General features: G+C 42.4%; 1 protein-coding gene across 6 annotated transcripts in view; it reads left to right on the top strand.

The window, feature by feature from the left end:
- Positions 1-20,932, top strand: part of FCHO2 (FCH and mu domain containing endocytic adaptor 2) — a 146,341-nt gene that overhangs the window by 92,784 nt on the left and 32,625 nt on the right. For 5 of the 6 annotated variants that reach the window (XM_078776953.1, XM_078776943.1, XM_078776970.1 and 2 more), the window contains 3 exons: positions 15,493-15,569; positions 16,950-17,885; positions 18,422-18,555. In XM_078776953.1, coding sequence (XP_078633079.1) covers positions 15,493-15,569; positions 16,950-17,885; positions 18,422-18,555 — 1,147 coding nt within the window. The remainder of the gene's footprint in view (positions 1-15,492; positions 15,570-16,949; positions 17,886-18,421; positions 18,556-20,932) is intronic. The other variant, XM_078776979.1, reaches the window with a different exon arrangement.

Below are 20,932 nucleotides of genomic sequence, written 5' to 3'. Positions count from 1 at the left end.
TGAAAATTCCTTGTCAATCGGACCAATAATTGCAGAGAAAAAATATCGTACTGATCTGATAAAGCGTTGTACTTGTCGAATTATGACATCAGAATTAAGGTATCGATTACATCATCATCAACATATCTTATTCCCCATGGGGAGTACGTGACAACGCACCATGTTTCATCAATTTTTTTTTCCATCAAGCGGTTTCAAAGATTTAGAGGTAAAACGTTTTTCCCAAGATTGCGTCCATACCAAGTGACCTATGACGTCATAACTATGAGCCGAATAATTTTACATGCGGATGCGTTGCTATGGTAAAATTTTGTGTCAATTGGACCAGCGGTTGCCGTGAAAATGAATTTTTAAAATGCACGCATGGTAACCGATCGGCAGACCCTGCTTTTCGCTTCGCGAGCGCAGGGTAATGATTGACTTCTCGCCCTGAAGCACAACTTCTGTGAAGCTCTGACTTCAGCGCATTTCTTTTAAACAGGAAACTCTCAGTGCATCTCTCCACTTGTAATTCCAATTAACTCAGCATTCTGCCACAGTTACATTTTGCTGTTCCTGCTTTTAAAGCTCTCCAAATTTCCAAACAAATCACTGCAAGATTCTTTATTATGTCACACTTTGCAAACAAATCGGTGAAATTGGCCATCTGCCACACCGTTGTTACTCAGTGCACCATTCTTTCCTGTGATGAGCCACACTCTCCTTGTGATCTCTGAGTTGACCCCGCACCCGTCCTCCCTCTCATTGTTGTGTCCTGATTTCAGTTTTCATGGTTATTATGTACAAGATAAGTAAACTAACTGATAGAGGTATGGATATGGCACGGATGTGATATAGCCAAATCAGCTAAACCTCATGGGGAGGATTCATGTGATAACCTTGAGGTGAATGGTAATTGCGCACATTTTAAACCGTTCAAATATGTACAAGGGTATTAAAATAAACATGGTAGCTTTTCAAATACCAGAATTGACATTTAAATGACGGCACTAAAATTGATGAAAAGGAAAAAAAGAAAATGCTCCAAGTGAGATAAATGTATACATTGTTGAGCTTCATTCACCTTATGGATGATAAACTCTTTGCCTGAAATGATAGTTGTTTTGAATTGCAATAAATTAACGTAAACTCATTGTTTCATCGATCAGCCCATACTGACTTTTGGCACTCAAGTGGTTACCAATCAGTGAGAAAAATCGCACCTGTGTCTGAAGGAAGCGCTTCAGTTTGGCATTTTTAATATGAAAAAATCTTTCTGAGATACCTGCATGTGGATCATTCAACAAACCCACTGACTACATTCTTTAACAATCCATGACAATGTCACATCTGTCAGGAAATGAGAGGACTCGATCATTAGACAACTTCAAGCAAGGTCTTTCATTGGCCATGTTGCAAGGCTCTTTAACATGAGGAGAGGAGCTGGTTGACCTCATAAGATGTTATTAAGCCACTGGATCAACAAGAGATATGCCAAGAAGTGGGAATCCCCGGATAACGACTTGTGCTCAGGACAATACCTTTTGTATCCACCATGCATTTCTGATGGGGAGGGGTAGTGATGATGTGGAACTGTTGCAGGAGTCTACACACCTGACTGATAATTTGCGTGCTTCAGGTGCCGACTTAAAGAATGCATCTGGTGATTGTATCTTACTTGTTTAGTTCATCTTGACAAACAACTTGAAACACTGCAGTCAGTATCCGGAGGTGCCTGCTTCTTTCTACGATACATAAAACACCAGTGACACAGCCTGCCTCTGCCTCTGCCAATTTATCTATACCTGGCATGCATTGTTCCAAAGATGTTTCAAATCTTTAGTCATAGCTGGATGTTCACTGTTTGTCCAGTGCCTTCATTTTCTCATGCTCTGAACAGTGTAGAAACCATTCGATTTTTATCTTGGAAAAATATGACTTTTGGAGTTGTCGAATTGTCATTAGCCAAGTTTTAGTTGAACGATTACGGTTGCTTGTTTAGCTGCCAGCATATCGTTCACATCCACGTTACTTTTTTTCTTACGTCCTGGAGTCCCGTCCTGGAGACAAGCCTGGTGTTGGCTTAGCGGTTAGGGTGCTGGCTTGGGATCCTAGGATCCTGGGTTCGAATCCCGGTCGATCGCTGAATTAACACCAGGGAGGTTGACTCAGCCTGTCATCCTTCCGAGGTCGGCAAGTTGAGTACCAGTTCACTGGTAATTCTGTGTGTCGCAAGAGGTGACTAACAGGGTTGGCGGCAGGAAGGGCATCCGGCCATAAAACATTGCTTCAAAAAGGGGACCACGGTGCCCAAAAAAAGGCCAACCCCTGCTCTGTGGGGAAAAATGGCCTCTATTGGTGGTTCTTTTCTTCTGGAGTCTGAGGGATGCGGAAATCCAAATCTGCTTGGTTGTATCCTACATGATGGATTTGTACAAGGTTACTGCAACAGGACTCTAGTTTCATATTCAGGCGTTGTCTGGTGCATCTTGTTGCCGTTTCTTCGGATATCTATTATTTGAGTGAGCTGTGGTAGAGACAAAGCAGTTTGTCCATGTATATTCGCTAATCTGTATTAAAAGGTCTCATTTAATCCACATATTGCACATTTCTTGCCCTGTAAAATGTACTTGCTGCAATATTATTTTGATACTTTGCTACAGTCTTAATGTCGTTACCAACTCTCGCTTTTATCTCCATATCGTCGTCATTTTCGTCCCTTTGAAAAGTCGTTATCGATCCAAATATTGCAATTGCAAGTACTTATTCTTTTTTAAATCTTTCTATTTTTTATTTTTGTGACGTTTTGCTACAAAACGTGCACAATTTCTTGAAACTACATGTCTCTGGGTGCTCTTCCACTTAAATTGGTTGGTGGTCCATAAAATGGGATAGTTGCAGTTGCAGTTGCAGTGTAGGTAGGTTTGTATGCGATGTGAAAGATTAATCGTGCCCTTTATGCCAGAAGAAATCTGCCACAAGCTCATTAAATTAGGATTTGTTGCTGTCATTGACTCAAGAATATTTCCATGCAGTCATACCACCTGCAGTGGCCTGTATTCCTTGCTGTGAGGGCCACAAGGGATGTTTTTATTCCTTGGATTGAACCTTGCTTTAATTTCTGTTCATGGTCCTTTGTGGCAAATTGTACACTTGCACAAATCGGAGACAAACTTTTTGTCTTTTGGGCTCCAGCAGCAAGTTCTGTTGGCTTGACTGCATAGCAGACTCAATGATGAAGTGATGATCTAAAAAGGAAAAGGTGTTGGCCTGGTTGCATAAAACTCCCCTTAACCTTAAGGAAAGATTTCTCTTAAGGTACACTGTAATTCCTTAGCTAAGGATTTCCTTAAGTGCTGTGCATAAACAATGCTTGAGGATAAGGATTTCTTTAAAGTTAAGGAAATCCTTAGGAACTGTTGCTATGCCAGGCAACCAATCAGACTAGAGATAGGAAGAGATGTCTGAAAGGAAGAACACGTAATTAACACATTTTAAATGACGCTTGTTGTATGTTGCATGGGGAATATGTGCTTGTAGATGAAAGAGGAATAAACTGATTCTTGTGAAGAAATTAATTAGAATCTCCATGAGCCTTTTATTACTTCACCACCAAAGGTGGGTGGAGTTTATGGTCCAGTTGCATAAATCATACTTAAGGGCAAATTTGAGGATTCCCTTAACTTTTCCCTTAAGGAATCCTTTAGCTCAGGATGACTACATATACGAATAATGCTGAACTTTTTTCTTAAATCCTTCCTTAACCTTGTGCCATGTTTGCCTCGTGTTCTTGTGTGAATGAATGCGATTAGATAGGTAAGATTCATTATGATTCCGAACAGGGGATTTATTTTATATCTGTTACCTCAGTTTTGTTGTGTGTGTCACTCTCTCTCTTCCACCCACCCACTCTGTGGTAATAAACCTTTTGTTTATAAAAACCTATCCGTGGTCATTTGAGGTATGGGACTTTGCCACTTATAGCTATTGAATTTTTTGCTTTAAACTTAAATATGTATAAATATTGCGAGTTTGAATCCCGTCTGGGTTGAATATTTTTTTCCCCTTACTTTTTCAACTCTTTTATATCGTCTTGAATAAAGTCTTGTACGATGAACAAATGCATTTTGTTCGTATTTAAAATGTATTTTGTGAAAAATGCCAGGGGCATAGAAAAGGCCCCTTTATATATGGTATGTGCCATGTGGCAAACTATAGAAAAGAAGCGGACATTCCATACCTTGTAGAAAATGCCAAACAATAGAAAATAAGGGACATTCAAAAAAATGTTGTGTGCATGCTGGTCTGCCCTTGCGTTCTTAGGAGGAATCAAGGAATGCTATGCTCCAGAAAAGTTCATATAAAGGGGTGCCAATTTGATTGATACAGCTGCATGAAGAAGTAAATTTATTTTATTTACCAGATGTAGGGTGCCCCTTTATATGAACTTTTCGAGAGCATTCCTTGGTTCCTCTTAAGAACACAAGGGTAGACCAGCATGCACACAATATTTTTTTGATGTCCATTCTTTTCTATTGTTTGGCATTTTCTACAAGGTATAGAATGTCCCTTCTTTTCTATACTTTGCCACATGGCACATACCATATATAAAGGGGCCTTTTCTATGCCCCTGGTAATTTTCTCAAGATTGACATATTTCAAAAATTATGTAACACTATTTTTTTATGGAGGTGCATACAAGCTTGATTAAACCTTACTAATCATTTCATACTCGACCCAAACAAAACCAAGAAAAATCTGATGCAACAAAGCCGAGCAGTGTTTTAATCAGCAGAAGCCTACAGGCCTGAGTTAGGCCCACCATAAAACAAAATGGCACCATTATCATTTTGTCTCAGTACCATGGTGGGTGGAGTCGAGCAACAGATGTGGGTGTGGTCCCACCAATGGGTGCACACTTCAAAAATCGACCCACAACAAGAACCCCATCAATATAAGCGCAAAGCCCTTGTAGATATCGCAGGTTATGATGTACCAAGTGTAGTGTACAATGTAGTGTATCATGCACCAAGTGAAACGTGGTACATTATACACCGCCTTATTCTGTAGCTTTGCAAACCTGAAAACAATTTGTCCTAATGTATGTGCCTCACAATTGCTGAGTGCTTGGAACAAGAACATTCATTGGGATCATGTATTGCAAAGCGATTCTCACTGTGTTTGTTTTTTTGTTTTTTTTTTATACAAGGTCTAAGGCTCATAATGGAGCTGCCACTCACACACACATGGACATACTGACGAGACAAACACTTAGCACTTCCACCAAGGTCAGTGGCTGTGCTGTCACTTCCAAAGATACTCTAGGACGTCTAGGTACAAGCGATGTCGCACTAATAATGGCGCCGCCTTTCTCACCGCACTCAGCGGGGCATTTCTTAAAGAGGAATTTCCTCTTGCCAATGGTTGCCAACCGATGGGGATTGGCTGTGCCTTTGGCTGATCTGATCTGATTGGCTGATCCTTTTAAATGCTGAACGTCAAGCAAGGAAGCAGCACGCATCATTTTAAATGTCTTTGGTATGACTCGGTCAGGGTTTGAACCACTGATGCCTCAAACTAGGAGCAACCATTTTACCACTAGTCTGGTTAAAGATTAATCTGGAAATGTGAATGAGGTAGTTAAATATGGGCAAAAGATTATGGACGATAACACAAAAAAATGTGCTAAGCTTATCTTTCAATTAAAATAAAATAAATTTTTTTTAAAAACAGACCAAGCTACAACATTGGCTTCAAAACCAGGAGTGAAAGTGGATGTAGAATTCATACAAGTATGATCCACAGTTACTGATGCGAAGATTACTAGCAACAGCTGAGTAAACTTTAGACATCTTGACGTTTGTCGTTCAGGATGAACTCCATGGTGTTCCGCCATCACCATTTGATCTCTCAGGTTTTACTTGAGACGGCCTAACAAAAGCCTGCACTCACAAAAGCTTTGTGCACAACACGAGACAGCCTTAATTGGACTCCTCCTGAAAAAGATGCTGATGTATATTTTGCCATTGATGCTGCTCTTCAGGGTGTGATTATAGCCTGATCATGGTTCCACCGACAGTGCTATTTTACAGCTCTATGAAGACTGTCTCAGAAGTATGGCAAAACCACCATTGTGTTTCATGGATATGGAAGTTAACATTTCACCAAGGGCATGGCTCATGCCAAAAGGGACAGCTCGCATGGAAGGAAAGTTAACTTCTCTGTAAATATGATGCTTTGCTACAAAGAATATATTGCCAACCACACCAACAAGTTAAGGTTTCTATTCCTTCTTTGTGAAATACTCCAGAGCTATGGGTATTGGATCCAACATGTCAGTGTTGATGCTGATCTAAAAATCGTTCAAGCTGCAGTCGAAATGGCTACAGAAGGTAAAACAATTCTGGTTGGAAGACACCCATTTAAGGAGTCAAAAATAAAAAGGTTTCATGAAGACCTCAAATCACATGACACCTTATTCGTGCATTAATGAGACAGATTAGAGAATGTAAGCTGAGCTGTGAGATGATTTTTTTTTTTCATTGTGTTACGGATTCGTCCATCCCACTTTTGTTGTTATTATATACTTGTAGGATTTTTAGTTTCAGGTAATATTGTTGTTAATATTTCTGTGTGAAATGGAGTTGACTTTAGTATAAGGTAAAAAGAAATGTTTGTGGAGGAAAAAGAAAAACGTGGCAAAGAAACCGGAAGAGGAGAGAGGAGAAAGATCGGCAGGGGAACGAGACAGCCGTTAGTCGCATCGAGGTTGCGAGCGGACTACCTCGATATTGGTCGCGATTGAATTGAGGCTTCCCGTGAAAGGGATTGCCCGTGACGTCATCCCATATTGCGATTGCAATTAAACCTGCATCTCAGGTTTTGGTACCGAGCGTGAACTATTGTTGGTGGGGAAAAGCAAGCGCCTCCGTTACAGGCGGATTAACCATTTTTCCCCGAAGAGGCTGTCCGCCTGGTGCATCATGTTTTGTTGTTGGGATTCCCATATCGACATCATCATTGATCGCCGTTGGTTTCCATATCGGCTTGATTCTCATATCGACCTCATCGTGTGGATCGCCGTTTCCATATCGGCTTAATTCCCATATCGACCTCTTTGTGTTGATCGCCGTTGGTTTACATTGCGGCTTAATCGTTGGTGGACGTGGGGTGTGGATTGCACTCTCGTTTTGGGGGACCGTTACCCCGTGCCAACATCTGCCTGACCTCTCACCTCGTAACTCCTTGCCAGCAGCCGCACCGATACCTGCCTGTTGTTCTTGCCGTTCTGCACGACCTCGACCTTCACCCTGCATGGACATTCGTGCACGGATTTTGGGAATGAGACAGATTAGAGAATGTAAGCTGAGCTGTGAGGTGATTTTTCTTTTCATTGCGTTACGGATTTGTCACTTCCGCCTTTGTTGTTATTATATACTTGTAGGATTTTTAGTTTCAGGTAATATTGTTGTTAAGATTTCTCACGTTTGGCGTATCGTGAGTTTATTGCTTTGAGAGTATTGAGGAATGATGGTACCATCATGTGTATTGTTCATGAGATGCAAATTGTATTTTCATGGTACTTTTGTTGAGTGTTATTATTGTGTATGTGAGAGTTCTTAATACAATTACTTATTTTGTTCCACACAATTGCATTGGTGTGGTTTTACCATGGTTTATTAGAACACTCAAAATAACAAATCTTTCTGCTGCGTTTCCTCTCGAGACTGAGGGGTACCGTAACCGGAGTTTGGGGAGGTAACACGTAACAATTGCCTGAAATAACACATCTGAAAGGCGAGAAACCCGGGGTGACTTCTTTTACGAAGCAGATAGCTCTCGCTTGCCAAGCCAGCCGTTCCTTATCAACGGTTTTGAATGGAGTGCTTAATTGAATGCTTAAGCCACTTTGTGAGTGCTCTACCAGAAAATTGGTAACTGAACACTTGGTGATTGATCCCCAACGTTCTACAGTTACCTGAAATCTGGGGTATATAATCTATATACCCCAGAGAGGGTAAATAACATGATTCTTCCTGCCGCTCCTATGTGGAGTGGGTGTACTAGGTTACTGAAATCAGACCCAGCTGTCTGTCAGACTTGTGATTAATATTGAACCAAACTGTGAAGACCCTCGGATATGAATCGTGTAATACCTTCAACAACAAGAATGAGGGAGTTGAGTGGACAGTGGAGGTAAAAAAATATATATTGTGTCGCAGGTTGACTACATTGCAGTCATTCCTTTTTTACTATGAAACTTGGTACATGGCTTGTCATAATAAAACAATGTACCAAGTTTCAGTTGAATATATTAAAGGTTATGGGGAAAAAGTTTGGAAAACCACAGGTGGGATGGATGGATGGATGGATGGATGGACAGACAGACAGACAGACAGACACAGAACACCTTGTATTCCCCTCCAATGAAACCAGTAGGGGACTAATACCATGTACTTGTCTAGTGGCAATGTTGTGCAAAGCTGGATCTTCAGAAAAAGCTTCTGCTGGTTAAGAAACAGAAGAAAAGTCAAATTATCTTCCTGGCCATGGTCTTTGCAAGCCTTTTCCTGCTCACTTGTACTGAAGTTCACACCTGTCACGTCTCGCATGGCATTGCTTGCTGCAGCACATGCAGGCATTGAGCATAGCCACGTCAGACACTGCATTTCTCCCATTCCTTTTCAGACAGTGAGGCGACCTGATGTTTTGATGCTGTTCATCAACACTTCAATGAGAGACAAGTCCAAACTCGGCTTCTGTTACAACTTTGAATTGGTGCAACATTAAATCCTTTCTGAAAACTTGTGAATACATTGGGATGTGTGTTATCTAGTTGCACCATGTTCTGTAGCTAAAGTCGAACTGATTTGGCCCAAAAGGTTGTCCCGAAACAGCAAAATAGGGAAGCATATTTGAAAATGCCAGAAGATGCCGTAGCCAGTTAAATATTCTATCTACATTTGAATCTTTGAAGAATATCAACCATGCCCATGTTAAGCCCAAGTGACCATGTTCTATGAGTTTTGATGTAAGTTGCAGAACAATTAATCTCAGGTCACTTCTGTAGGCTCACCTGTAGTGAGCCTGGTTTGAGTTGTAGTGCGTTTGAGTGAGCCTGGTTTGAGTTGTAGTGAGTTTGAGTGAGCCTGGTTTGAGTGTTTGGTCAAAGGGCAGGATAAGAGTAACATGGTATTTTTGAGCTTAGCTGCTGACGAACCTCAAAGTTGAATAGATGTGGGACATTCATGTCTATCATTGGCAAGAAAAGTACAGATGGTTTCCCTGTATAACTTCCTTGATGTGACACCTGCCTAAAACCTGACGAAGATGGATGTGGAGATTTCTGTGGCCAGCATACCTGCCATAGTAGATCCATCTGGGATGTTTCGTCCCCTTCAGATCTTACAGGGAAATCATGGTACTTGAGAGTTGAGAGAAGAGACCATTCCATTCTGATTAACTAGCAACGGTACCTGCCCTATGGGCGGAGCTTCAATTGGGAAGCCCAAATGAAAAGGCAAAATATCAGAAATTGAAGGCTTTTTTTTATTTTAAACGATTCATATAAACATCTGTTGAATCATATCACACGCAAATCATCAAAATCTAAACAGTACATGGTGCCCATTTTGAAAAAAGATTGAATTCTGCAAAACGGAAGCGGCCGCTACACGTCTGTCTCAGTCACACGTTTATGTGAGGAGTGCGCGCCGAATCTGTAACACGGAAGAGGCTGCTACACCTGTTTCTCAGTCGCTTTGCACACGCTGCCATGTTACTTTGGAGCTGCACGTTTATATAGGAAGAGTTCGTCAGGAGTCGATCTACTCTCTCCTGGTATGTAGAATAGACAGTATTTGTAGATTTCAACAAAAGCCACATCACAGTTCATATCGGTAAATATTATTCCATTGTGTTTGGAAAAACTGGAAAAACAATACAGCCTATTTTACTCCCAAGGGTCCCAGGAATACCGACCCAAAATATTGTTGCGATCGATTGAGCCGTTTTTGCGGTACCTTTGAACGGACGGACGGACATTTGGTGAATTATAGTAAGATGAAAATAGATCCCAATTCACCCAACAGCAACAACATCTTTCAATGTGACACTTGCCCTTGGTACAAGTTTGAGTGTTCTCAGGAAACGGGGATAATCAGGGAAGCCTTATATTCCTGAGGTTTCTTCTCATGTGTCACAGTTGCTATGATCTCCATGCCATGTAATGTGTCATGGCCATCAAGTGTTCTGATATTATGGTCGAGATTCTCTGCAACATACTCAACATGCTGTCCTTGATTGAAGCCTGGTATGCCTGTTGCTTGGGAGACTGTTGTATTCATTTGGATTTTTTTTTTTGACTTGAGCAATAGCAACACCAATGGAAATTTGGTGTCTATGAAAATATTTGAAGCAAAATGATGATGCATTTAGATTCCTAGACCTATATGTAGGGGAAAGTATTATTCCTGGTCCAGTTGAGTATCTGTATCAATAAAGTTTCCAAGAATCAACTGAAGGGCTTGGGGAAAGAAATTAATACTCTGTTCCAGTGTGGAGATCTCTCATGAATCTGTCAGTCACTTTTGATAACATCAGCTGCCGCTTCTACAATTCTGTGCTGTTTCTCTTTTTCTGTTTCTCTCATTTGGCTTTGGTGCATGATAACATTGAAGATTCAATGTTGCTGTGTGCTGAAATGTGACATCTGCCTTCCCATGAATCAGCAATTATTATTTTATTCCCAAACTGCTCTTTTAGCTTTATCTTCGTGTCAGGAACTCTCTGAGCTTCTGTACCTCCCAGGTACCGATGCGTTTTTTTTTTACACAGGATCAGAAATTGTGACTTGTTCATCATAATTTTATTTAAGGTATTGAACAAATTGCACAAAAGTAGAGTTCCTTTAAGAAACCAAACTTTCGAGCTTTTTCATGGAGAGGTAATTGTTTCTTCATGAGCAGAGCATGGAACTTGCTTGTCAGTTTGAAAGTTTACACTACAGGGCATGTGATAAACTGAATCAAAAGCAAAGCAGGTACATATTCTAATTTTTCTAGAACTTGCAGATCCCATTCACCCATTGTTCCATTCTTTGCATACTTTCCGAATGGTGTCTTGGAATTATTTCCCTTATTCCCTGCATGACATTGATACTTTGGGTTTTCCAATTCCAATTCGCTGACTGACCAAAATAAGCAATCTCATGCAAAGTCAAAGTTCGTATTCACCAAAAAGCACATTTCTTGTCTGAGTGTTTGACAAAGTCCTGTTGGGGTTGATGTGGAAGTGTCTACTACATTATTTTATTTTTTTAGTTTTTGGCACAATTTATTTAGTGTTGAGGTTGAAGTGTAAATTGATTGCCTGTTGTATGAATACATGTGTCTGCGCACTTACCTTTGAGGTGTCTCGCATGATTTCGATTATCGGCTCAACTATAAATTATTGTCCCCCGTCGCACAGCGGAGCGAAATGGGGACTATGGTTTTCCCCTCCGTCCGTGTGTCCGTCCGTCCGTGCGGGCGTGCTTGCATGCGTGCGTGCGTAAGCGAATGACCGCATTCGAATTTGGTGTGTGGGTGCAACCCACGTCAAAATCCAAATGGCCACCGCCATGTATGTCTGATGCCATGTATGTCTGAACCTTGTGAGATAAATATCTTGAAAAATAAGCGAAGTACCAACTTCTAATCTGGTGTGTGGGTGTATCTAGGCATAAGGAAGAACGCTATTGAAAATTGGGTCGCCACGTCAAAATCCAAGATGGCCGCCGCCATGTATGTCTGAACCTTGTGAGATGAATATCTTGAAAAATAAGTGAAGTACCAACTTCTAATTTGGTGTGTGGGTGTATCTCGGCACAAGGAAGAACGCTATTGAAAATTGGGTCGCCACGTCAAAATCCAAAATGGCCGCCACCATATATAATATGTCTGAACATTGTGAGCGAAATATCTCGAAAAATAAGCGAAGTACCAACTTCTAATCTGGTGTGTGGGTGTATCTAGGCACAAGGAAAACGCTGTTTAAAATTGGGTCGCCACGTCAAAATCCAAGATGGCCGCCGCCATGTATGTCTGAACCTTGTGAGATGAATATCTTGAAAAATAAGCGAAGTACCAACTTCTAATTTGGTGTGTGGGTGTATCTCGGCATAAGGAAGAACGCCATTGAAAATTGCGTCGCCACGTCAAAATCCAAGATGCCCGCCGCCATGTAGGTCTGAACCTTGAGATGAATATCTTGAAAAATAAGCGAAGTACCAACTTCTAATTTGGTGTGTGGGTGTATCTCGGCATAAGGAAGAACGCTATTGCAAATTGGGTCGCCACGTCAAAATCCAAGATGGCCGCCACCATATATATGTCTGAACTTTGTGAGTGAAATATCTTGAAAAATAAGCAAAGTACCAACTTCTAATCTGGTGTTTGGGTGTATCTCGGCACAAGGAAGAAGGCTATTGAAAATTGGGTCGCCACGTCAAAATCCAAGATGGCCACTGCCATGTATGTCTGATGCCATGTATGTCTGAACCTTGTGAGCGGAATATCTTGAAAAATAAGCGAAGTACCAACTTCTAATCTGGTGTGTGGGTGTGTCTAGGCATAAGGAAGAACGCTATTTAAAATTGGGTCGCCACGTCAAAATCCAAGATGGCCGCCTCCATGTATGTCTGAACCTTGTGAGCGAAATATCATATCGTAGCATGTTTTCTGCGTCTTCCACTTTGTCAACTCACATCACTTCACCGACGGGGGACCTAGGCGTAACGCTTGTTTTTTTTGTATACCAAGTCGAGGCTTGTGTAAGAGCTAAAACATAGAAGATATTGTTACGGATCTCGATCGTCGGCTCTCCCCTTATCAAGGGGGGGTGGGGGGGGGGGTTAATCCCCTTGTCTTTTTATCTGCCTGACCCGAGTCCTGTAAGTTATAACGTCCTTCCCGGCACGGCGTTAGGTAGGGTTTGTTAGGCCTAGGGGTTCACTACTACCCAATTACTAACGCCGGCCGGAAACGAGGGAATAACTCCCGCTCGAACCACGGATATGATGGAAACTGCCGAGCGGATAGCAATCCGCGATCCGAGCTATTAACAAATGACTAAACCCGATTCTAAGCGGTTGCGATCGTGCCACGTTTACCCAATGAGAGAAAGGACGGATGCGATCGGATAAGAGGAAACCAAGAAAGAACAAGGCAATTTATTACACATGTACAGAAAGAAGAGGAAACAAAAGAATGTACAGGATAGGAAGAGGAAGAAGCAGCACACAGGGCAGTCTTATCTTAATACCCAGGACAAACATACACACTCACACGGGGATTGTAGATGGTAGGGTGGAAGGTCCGGCGATGGGGTCCAGGCTCCGGTCCAGCGGGTGAAACCCGGCAGGCAGCTCCGCGTGTAGTTGAACGCGACCGGACAGTTTTATATAGCGGGGGGAAGCTGGTGTCCTGCGTACGTAATATGTGCACACTTGTGCCAACGCCCTCTCCCCAAAGTCCTCCTTTGATAAAGGTGCGCTCTCCCAATTGTCCAATGCAATGCGCGTTTCCCAGCGAGTCCTTAACGAGCGCTGCCATATCTCTCCTTCAAGCCAATGCAATGCGCTCGCTGGCAAGTCCTTTGATCAGCGCACTCTCCCGACCAAGTCCGAGTTCTGCGCACCAATCCTTCTCCGCGTAAGTCCTCTTACAACGCGCACGCCTCCAACAAGTCCCTTAAGCAGTTCTCTTAACAGCGCCAGCGAGTGAGTCCTCTTACAACGCGCGCACCTCCAACAAGTCCCGTGAAAGGGCCTTGCGCTCGCTTATATAAGCCGACCAAGCGATCGCTCCGCCAGCCCAAAGCCACGCCTGTCGGTGATGTCCCTTCAGCCCTGGTTGGCTGGTGAGGGCTTACCGGCTCCGCCTTTGACGGCTGGATGACGTGGCCACACCTTCTTGGCGTTCCGCCCCCTTTCTCGGGCCTCACCGCATGGCTTATGGCGGCGTTTGGACGGAAGCCCAGCGAGGCAGCGAACGCTGCTGGCAGAGGCGCGTAACAATTTGGGAGGGGCCATGGGAAGACTGGAGGGCACGTAATGGCGTCGCTTGGAGAGGGAGGTTGCAAACTGAACGGAATGGGGCCTACTTCTTATTTGATTGACACAATGCAGATTCAACTATTGGAAACACGGCCTTACCTAAAACACATACTAATGAAATAACTGGAATCCTGTGGTGGCCTACGTGTTGCTTGTGGACTAACTAGGGGTGCTACCTGTAACCTTTAATAATGTCATATTTACACAAGTGTGGGTTCTCAAAACCGCAACAATATAATAAAGGGAGCAGGCGACGAGGGGTAGAGAGAGGAAAGCACAACAGTAGAGAACAGGGACATCGGGAGATCTGTGGAAGGGAGAGGGCTGTGGTGTGATACACGGTATAAACAAACGGACACCATTAGGATTTTCAGGAAAGAAAACGGAATTTGAAAAAGGTGGATTTGGGGTGCATTAATGGGGGTAGAAAAGATCAGGGTTTTGAATGGGGGAAGATAAGAGATGGTGGTGAACAGCTGTTTTAAAGACATGGAGGAGTGGGTTTGAGGAGAGTGTGGGAGTTTGGTCCAGAGGCAGGAAAAAAGAGGAATGAAAGAGTGAAGGTGAGCAGAGTCTTGATTTTGGTAGTTTCACCAGAAGAGGGTTGCTGGCAGATCTTGTGCGTCCTGAAGGAATATTTGGGGGACAGAGCCCAGACAGCACAGGGTGAACTAGTCCGGAGAGGAGTTGGTAGAAGACAGAAAGACCACCAACCTGCCTGCGGTGAGAGAGGGGGAACGGCCCTTAGAATCAGCTTCATCACCAGAGATACCAATGATACTAAAGCTGTGTGATTCTAAAGATAGATGATAAACTGTATCCTGTTTGCTAACTTTAGTTGGTGGACATTGAATCCAGTGTCTTTTGCGAAGAGTAAGTGAGCTGTCGTATGCACCCTGAACAATTTCCACATTATTGCCACCTTCAGTCAATCATCAAGCTGATCCTGCTGCCGAGCTGGTTTGTTAAAAACTTGAGCCAAAATCTTACCCTTGCCGATCCAACAAGGTGTGGAATAATTAGGGCTGTTAAAGTAGGTATTTGTGTGTCATTGTTGGAGCCGCCTTCATTGAGTGCATCGCACTTTTTCAACAACTACTGTGATTATTACGAAAAGTGAATTTCCATCAAAAGTACTGTCATGTTTGTGGCCCATTCTCAAGGGAAATCTTTACTTGAAGATTGTTGACATGTATCGGCTCGCAAGCAATTACCAAACCAGCTCTCGTGCAGTCCTTGGCTTTGTGGACGTTGATGCTCCCATACCACATCAGAGGTTGATCTTTCATAAAGTCTTCAAAACAGTGTAAAAAAAAAAACCTGAAATGTAGAATGCACTTTTTAAACATTGGTACAATTGGTCATGGAAATGTTGAACCATGTATCCCCTCCCTTCTCCCCCAATCTTGTTTTCTTAGCACAAAGAGCAACAGTGATCTGCTGGCGGCTCTCGATCCGCTTTACGCAGGCTCGTGCGATGGCGCTGCCTCCAAAGGTAGATCTCGGAAAGCATCAACATCCTTCCGGCTCACGCGATTGACTTTTTCCACTTTGGGATTCCCTTTCTCTTTGCGTCGCAATTTGATGGTTGTTCCGGCCAACAAACAACCAGAACTTGCACGCGAACAGAGTTGGCAAACAACACGTCAAGAAGGCAGCGTTTGATCCAGCTTGATTTGCCTTTTTTTTCCATAGCAAATTATTCCTCTCTATTTGCACATCGGGAGAGTATTGAAATGCTTTCATTGGGATTTGTGTAAGGCTCACTATCACTTTGGATATTTTTGGACACGTGACCACTTTTTAACTTCGAAAAGAGGGGCAAAAAAAGGATTCCATTTGCTTCGTTTGTTTTGTACCATGTCCGTTTGCATCTCTCATCGTATGAATGTCCGCCAATGAAATAAACTTGGTCGTTCATTAACGTTAATATTAGTTTTACAATTGTCTTTGCTGGAATGCAGAATGAATAATGATTGTGGTGTTTCATGCAAGCATTTTTTGTGTTCTCACTTTCTGCTTGTATCACCTTTAGTATAGAGCCAATGCTACGTTTTGTGTGTGGATCATTTTAGATTTTCTTGATGCACCTTTCGCAACAAACTCGCACCCGACATTTTGCTTTGTAACATGTAAAAGAAAAAAACAAGCAACCTTTGGTTTGCTTCATGGGAAATGATGAGAACGCTTGCTGTGCTTGTTAACTTCGGCTGGTGCCCTTTTGTACCCTATTTATTTGCACAATTGTTTTTATATTGATCTGAACATTTCTTTGGTGGTTTTGATCTGCTTTCACTGAATAATACAGTAATAATAGAATAAATGGTTTTCCCTTTTCTACTTTGGGTTTTTTTTCTGGTTGACTTTGCGCATGGGGTGGCATGCAAACTGACTTTATCTTTCCTTTCTCACCTTCCTTCTTTTCTCTCTTGCCAAACCCCTCTCAAACACACGCACTCGCCTTGCTTAACTTTGTTTCACCACTAATCTATTGTCTTCCCTCCCTCCTCATTCCTCAATGGATGCCTCTCACCATACTCTACTTGTTTTCCCATTCATGAATGTTGATTCATTTTTTTTACTGATTTTTGTTTTTCTATTCTCCTCAAAAAATCCATTTGCTGAATCCATCCTTCATGTCTTTTCCTCTTTGCTTTTATCCTGATAACTTATCCATCTCTGACGGCTCATCTTCACTGTGTATCTATCCTTATCTTTTGTCTGGCTGCCTCAAATTATTTATTTTCATCCCTTATCTACCTATGACGGTGGTCCTCCACTCTTTGCCCACCTGTTATAATCCTATCCATCCTCTGTCTTTCTTTGGTCTTCCACCTCCCCACTTCCTCATTCTTTTTGTATCTTCTTTGCCAAGCTGCTCATTCTACTCAACCTGCTAGGACAAGAACTGCAGAACCGGAACGCCACTCCCCAGCTGCCAGCCCTCACCAACCTAACGCAGATGGGCCAACCTGCCTAGCTGACAAGCGCACCCTTGATGTGTCACAGGTTCTGCCTCCCTCAGTTCGTTCAAACCAAAACCACTGGGTCTCATTTGATGATGAGTCTCCAGTCCATGGTGTTGCTATAAAATTGGAGCGACGTAGCTCACTGCCTGCTTGTCTCCCAGCAGATGTAGCGTTCGTACCCTTTCCAGAACCTCCTGATAGTCCAGGAAAAACCTCACCTCGACGTCCCTCACTCTCCGAACCTTGGACCTCAGAACAAGCTCATAATTGTCTTTTTGATACTGACTTGCCATTTGATGGATTGCATTCACCGAGTGTTGGTCCTACACCACCTGCTTCACCACCACCACCTCCACCATTACCACCTCGGCCTGTTCTTCCCAGTACCCCACCACCGAAGAGCTCCTGTCCACAGCCTATTAAAGCTCCTCCACTCCCATCCTCAGTTCCACCACCTCTTGCAGCTGTAGCACATGATGCATTGCCAGCTTCTCTTCCATCGACTCCATCCCCTTCTGCACCCAGTCATACACCACCGTCGACACCACCTCGCTGGCTCCGATCGTTTACTCCACCTTCAACGCCACCACCTCGCCTTCCTGCTGGGCCTCCTCCTGAAACGCAGTCGCCACGGTCTTCCCTGTCAACGCCCCCTTCGTCCTCTCCTGCTCCAGCATTGCCTAATTGTCAAGCAGAAAACTCTTCACAGGCAGAAAAACTGTGCAGCTCTACACCGACATTAAATCTTACAGCTGAGTCGACCACTTGCTCTCCCAACGGTCTTGATCCAGGAGACTCTTCCACAAACCTCAATGACTGCTCTGCTAGGGCAGCAAATGAGGGTATGTGGTCTTTGGGACTGTGTCCCCAGGACAACGTTTTCAGCAAATGTATTTGTACGGTCCTGGGCCTGGTCACCAGCATCATGGCTTGATGATGCACATTGTCGCACAGATCTGCATCCACACATGTGAACTAATCTTTATATGCAAATCAAGCTTATTTCATCAACCCCTATCTGTCTTGACCTTTTCTTTGGCAGTGCTCCTGGCTTCATGATCAGGCTTTCCTTTGCATGCTATTGGTGTTTCCTGCTTTGCCATATTGAGTTATTTATATATTACACCTTAAGATGTTATGATGAATCTTCAAGTTTATGCATGCATTTGATTTGTTTACCTTTAAAATTTAAACTCTTGAAAATCAGTAGATGTCACACTTTTATTTAACAAATTGACCAACTCATCCTCTTATCCAGCAGCTGACTACAACTTTACCCAACCTGGCAAAGAATATTGTGCAATAGAACAGTCAAACAGCAAATTATTCCAAAAGGCCATGCATCTTCTTTTTCATCTGCCATTCTGCCCTACCCTAGTCCTGGTTTCTCAGACATCACAGGGTTGGTCTGCGGCATCAAGCACTGGTTCCATTGTCCAGGGCTCCCTGGTGCCACCTCCCCGCCCACCATCTCGCAACAAATTTGTCAAACTTGGAGGGATTGAAGAGGTGGTGAGTTTGGGAACGTGGATAACTACTGTGCGTGTGGTGTGTGATTGTATTAGCCCTTTATGATTGGCCTTGTAGTACTGGAGGAATAAAGACAAAATGGATTTGAGGTGTGGTTTGCTCTGGGAATTTTTTTCTTTTTTTTTGTGGTGGTGGTGGTTGTTGTTGTTTGCTGATGGCATAACAAGAATGACCGTACTGTGGTCACAACCTGCGACAAAATCTGGTAACGTGCCAATTAGGAAACGCGCATTTAATGTGCCATTAAAAGAAATTAACAAGACACCTCTTATCCACGTCACCCTCCCCACAGTTATACCAGAACGAGATAATTCGTCACACGGTCATGTGACATGACATGACATGTCATAGGTAAACTTGCCTGACGTGTTTATTTGATGAAGGAAAATTTCCTTGCATCATTGCTCCTTATCCATCTTAAATTGTGAAGTAATAACCCACCTTTTTCCAAGACTTTGACATTGAAAAAGTGATTAACAACACTGAACGGTGACGTCAATTTAAGTGAAACTTCATTTCTAGTATGCACGGGACATGAAACTCGGTGTATTACTTTACCAGATGTTAACTACTTCATTTCATCGCCCAGCTCCAATTTGTAAACGAACTCTGACGGTTCACTTATTCCAAATCCAAAATGGGTTTCGATTTCATGACGTCAGGTTTTTCATTTGTATTCTGGTTTGGCTTTCAATGCCTGCAGTGGTTTTATCAATCAATTTCAAAAGTCTGCAGCAGTTACACTCAAATGATCCATTTCGTCTAGAATATGTGACGTTTGCGAAAAACGAATGTGTATTGTGGAGTTATCTGAAATGGTATTCTAAAACGTTGACCTTTTCATCATGAATTGGATGATGACTGTTTATTACTTGCAAAATCGAAGATTTTTCAAGTATATTGGTCAGTTGCGTTTGTGGTTGTCTCTCTCTGTCTGTTTGTCTGTTTGTTTGTCAGCGGCCGACGGGTCACAATTTTCAACAGATCTTCACGAAACTTCACCAAATGGTAGAGTTGGTCAAAAGCAAGAAGCCTATTGTTTTTGGTGTCAAAAGGTCAACATAGGCCACAGGTCACCAACTTTGTTAAATTTCTAAAATCCTCAATTTTCATCCGATTGACTTGAAATTTGAAGAGGACTTGCATATCTGGTCACTGAATTCAACCACCAAGTATTTTTGAGGTCAACATAGGCCAAAAGGTCAACATTGGCCAAGTTTCAAAAATCCTCAATTTTCATCCGATTGACTTGAAAATTGAACAGCATTTGCACATTGAGTTACTAAATAGGGAAACTAACTATTTTTGAGGGCAAAAAGTCAAAGGTCAACTCAAGGTCAACCTTCCAAAATCATCATTTTTCATCTGAAAAATCGTCACTTTTCTTCCTGTTGACCCGAGCTTTAATCAAGATTGTCAATTTCATGGACAATTTGCTGTATCGATGGAATTTTTTTTTCTTGGGGGTGGGGGCGGATTTTGCAAGTATCGTGCTCCGCATGATGTCTTGTTATTTTATTTTTATTTTTTTATTGCAACTTTGGCATCCTTTTGTCTTAATTTATTGTGGCTATTCATCGGATTCATAAGGTTAAGGGCAACAATTTACCCTGACTACTGGATTCACACACCCACATTCATACAAACAATGTGTGAACCAAGTGTTTATTTGTCTTAAGGACTTATTGTATATATTTAGCCGTTTCTGAAGTTATTTTCTTTCATAAATGGATGTGTGCCCTCATATTACTGATGCTTTTGTTTCTAGTAATGAAATTTTAAATGTACACTACCGGTCAAAAGTTTTAGAACACCTCAATTTTTCCAGTTTTTATTGAAATTTACGCAGTTTAATGTCTCAATGCACTCTGAAATAAAGCATAGAACAAATAAACAATTGGAGATAAAAAAGAAATCATAGAATCATTTTGTTTAACAAAATTTAATTTAAAATTTTTTGACTCAGCAAAGTAGCCACCTTTTGCAGATATAACCGACGAACACACTCATGGCATTCTTTCCGCAATGGAAATCAAATATTGTTCGGGAAGTTCTTCCCAACACTGTTGCAGAAGTTCCCACAAATGTGTTGCACTTGTAGGTTGCTTTTCTTTCACCCTTCTGTCCAGTTCATCCCAAACCACCTCGATGGGGTTTAAGTCTGGAGACTGTGCTGGCCATTCCATGATTTGAAGCCTACCGTCTTGTTCTTTTCCTCGAAGGTAGTTTTGACATCGCCTGGAGGTGTGTTTAGGGTCATTATCTTGCTGTAGGATGAACCCCTGACAAACTAGGCGTATACCAGAGGGTATCGCATGGCGCTGCAAAATGCTGTGGTAGCCCTTTTGGTTCAGGGTGC

This window comes from Myxine glutinosa, chromosome 1 (assembly GCF_964187855.1).
Source record: "Myxine glutinosa chromosome 1, kmMyxGlut1.1, whole genome shotgun sequence".
Classification (NCBI taxonomy): Eukaryota; Metazoa; Chordata; class Myxini; order Myxiniformes; family Myxinidae; genus Myxine; species Myxine glutinosa.
This window is presented reverse-complemented; position numbering and strand designations above follow the sequence as displayed.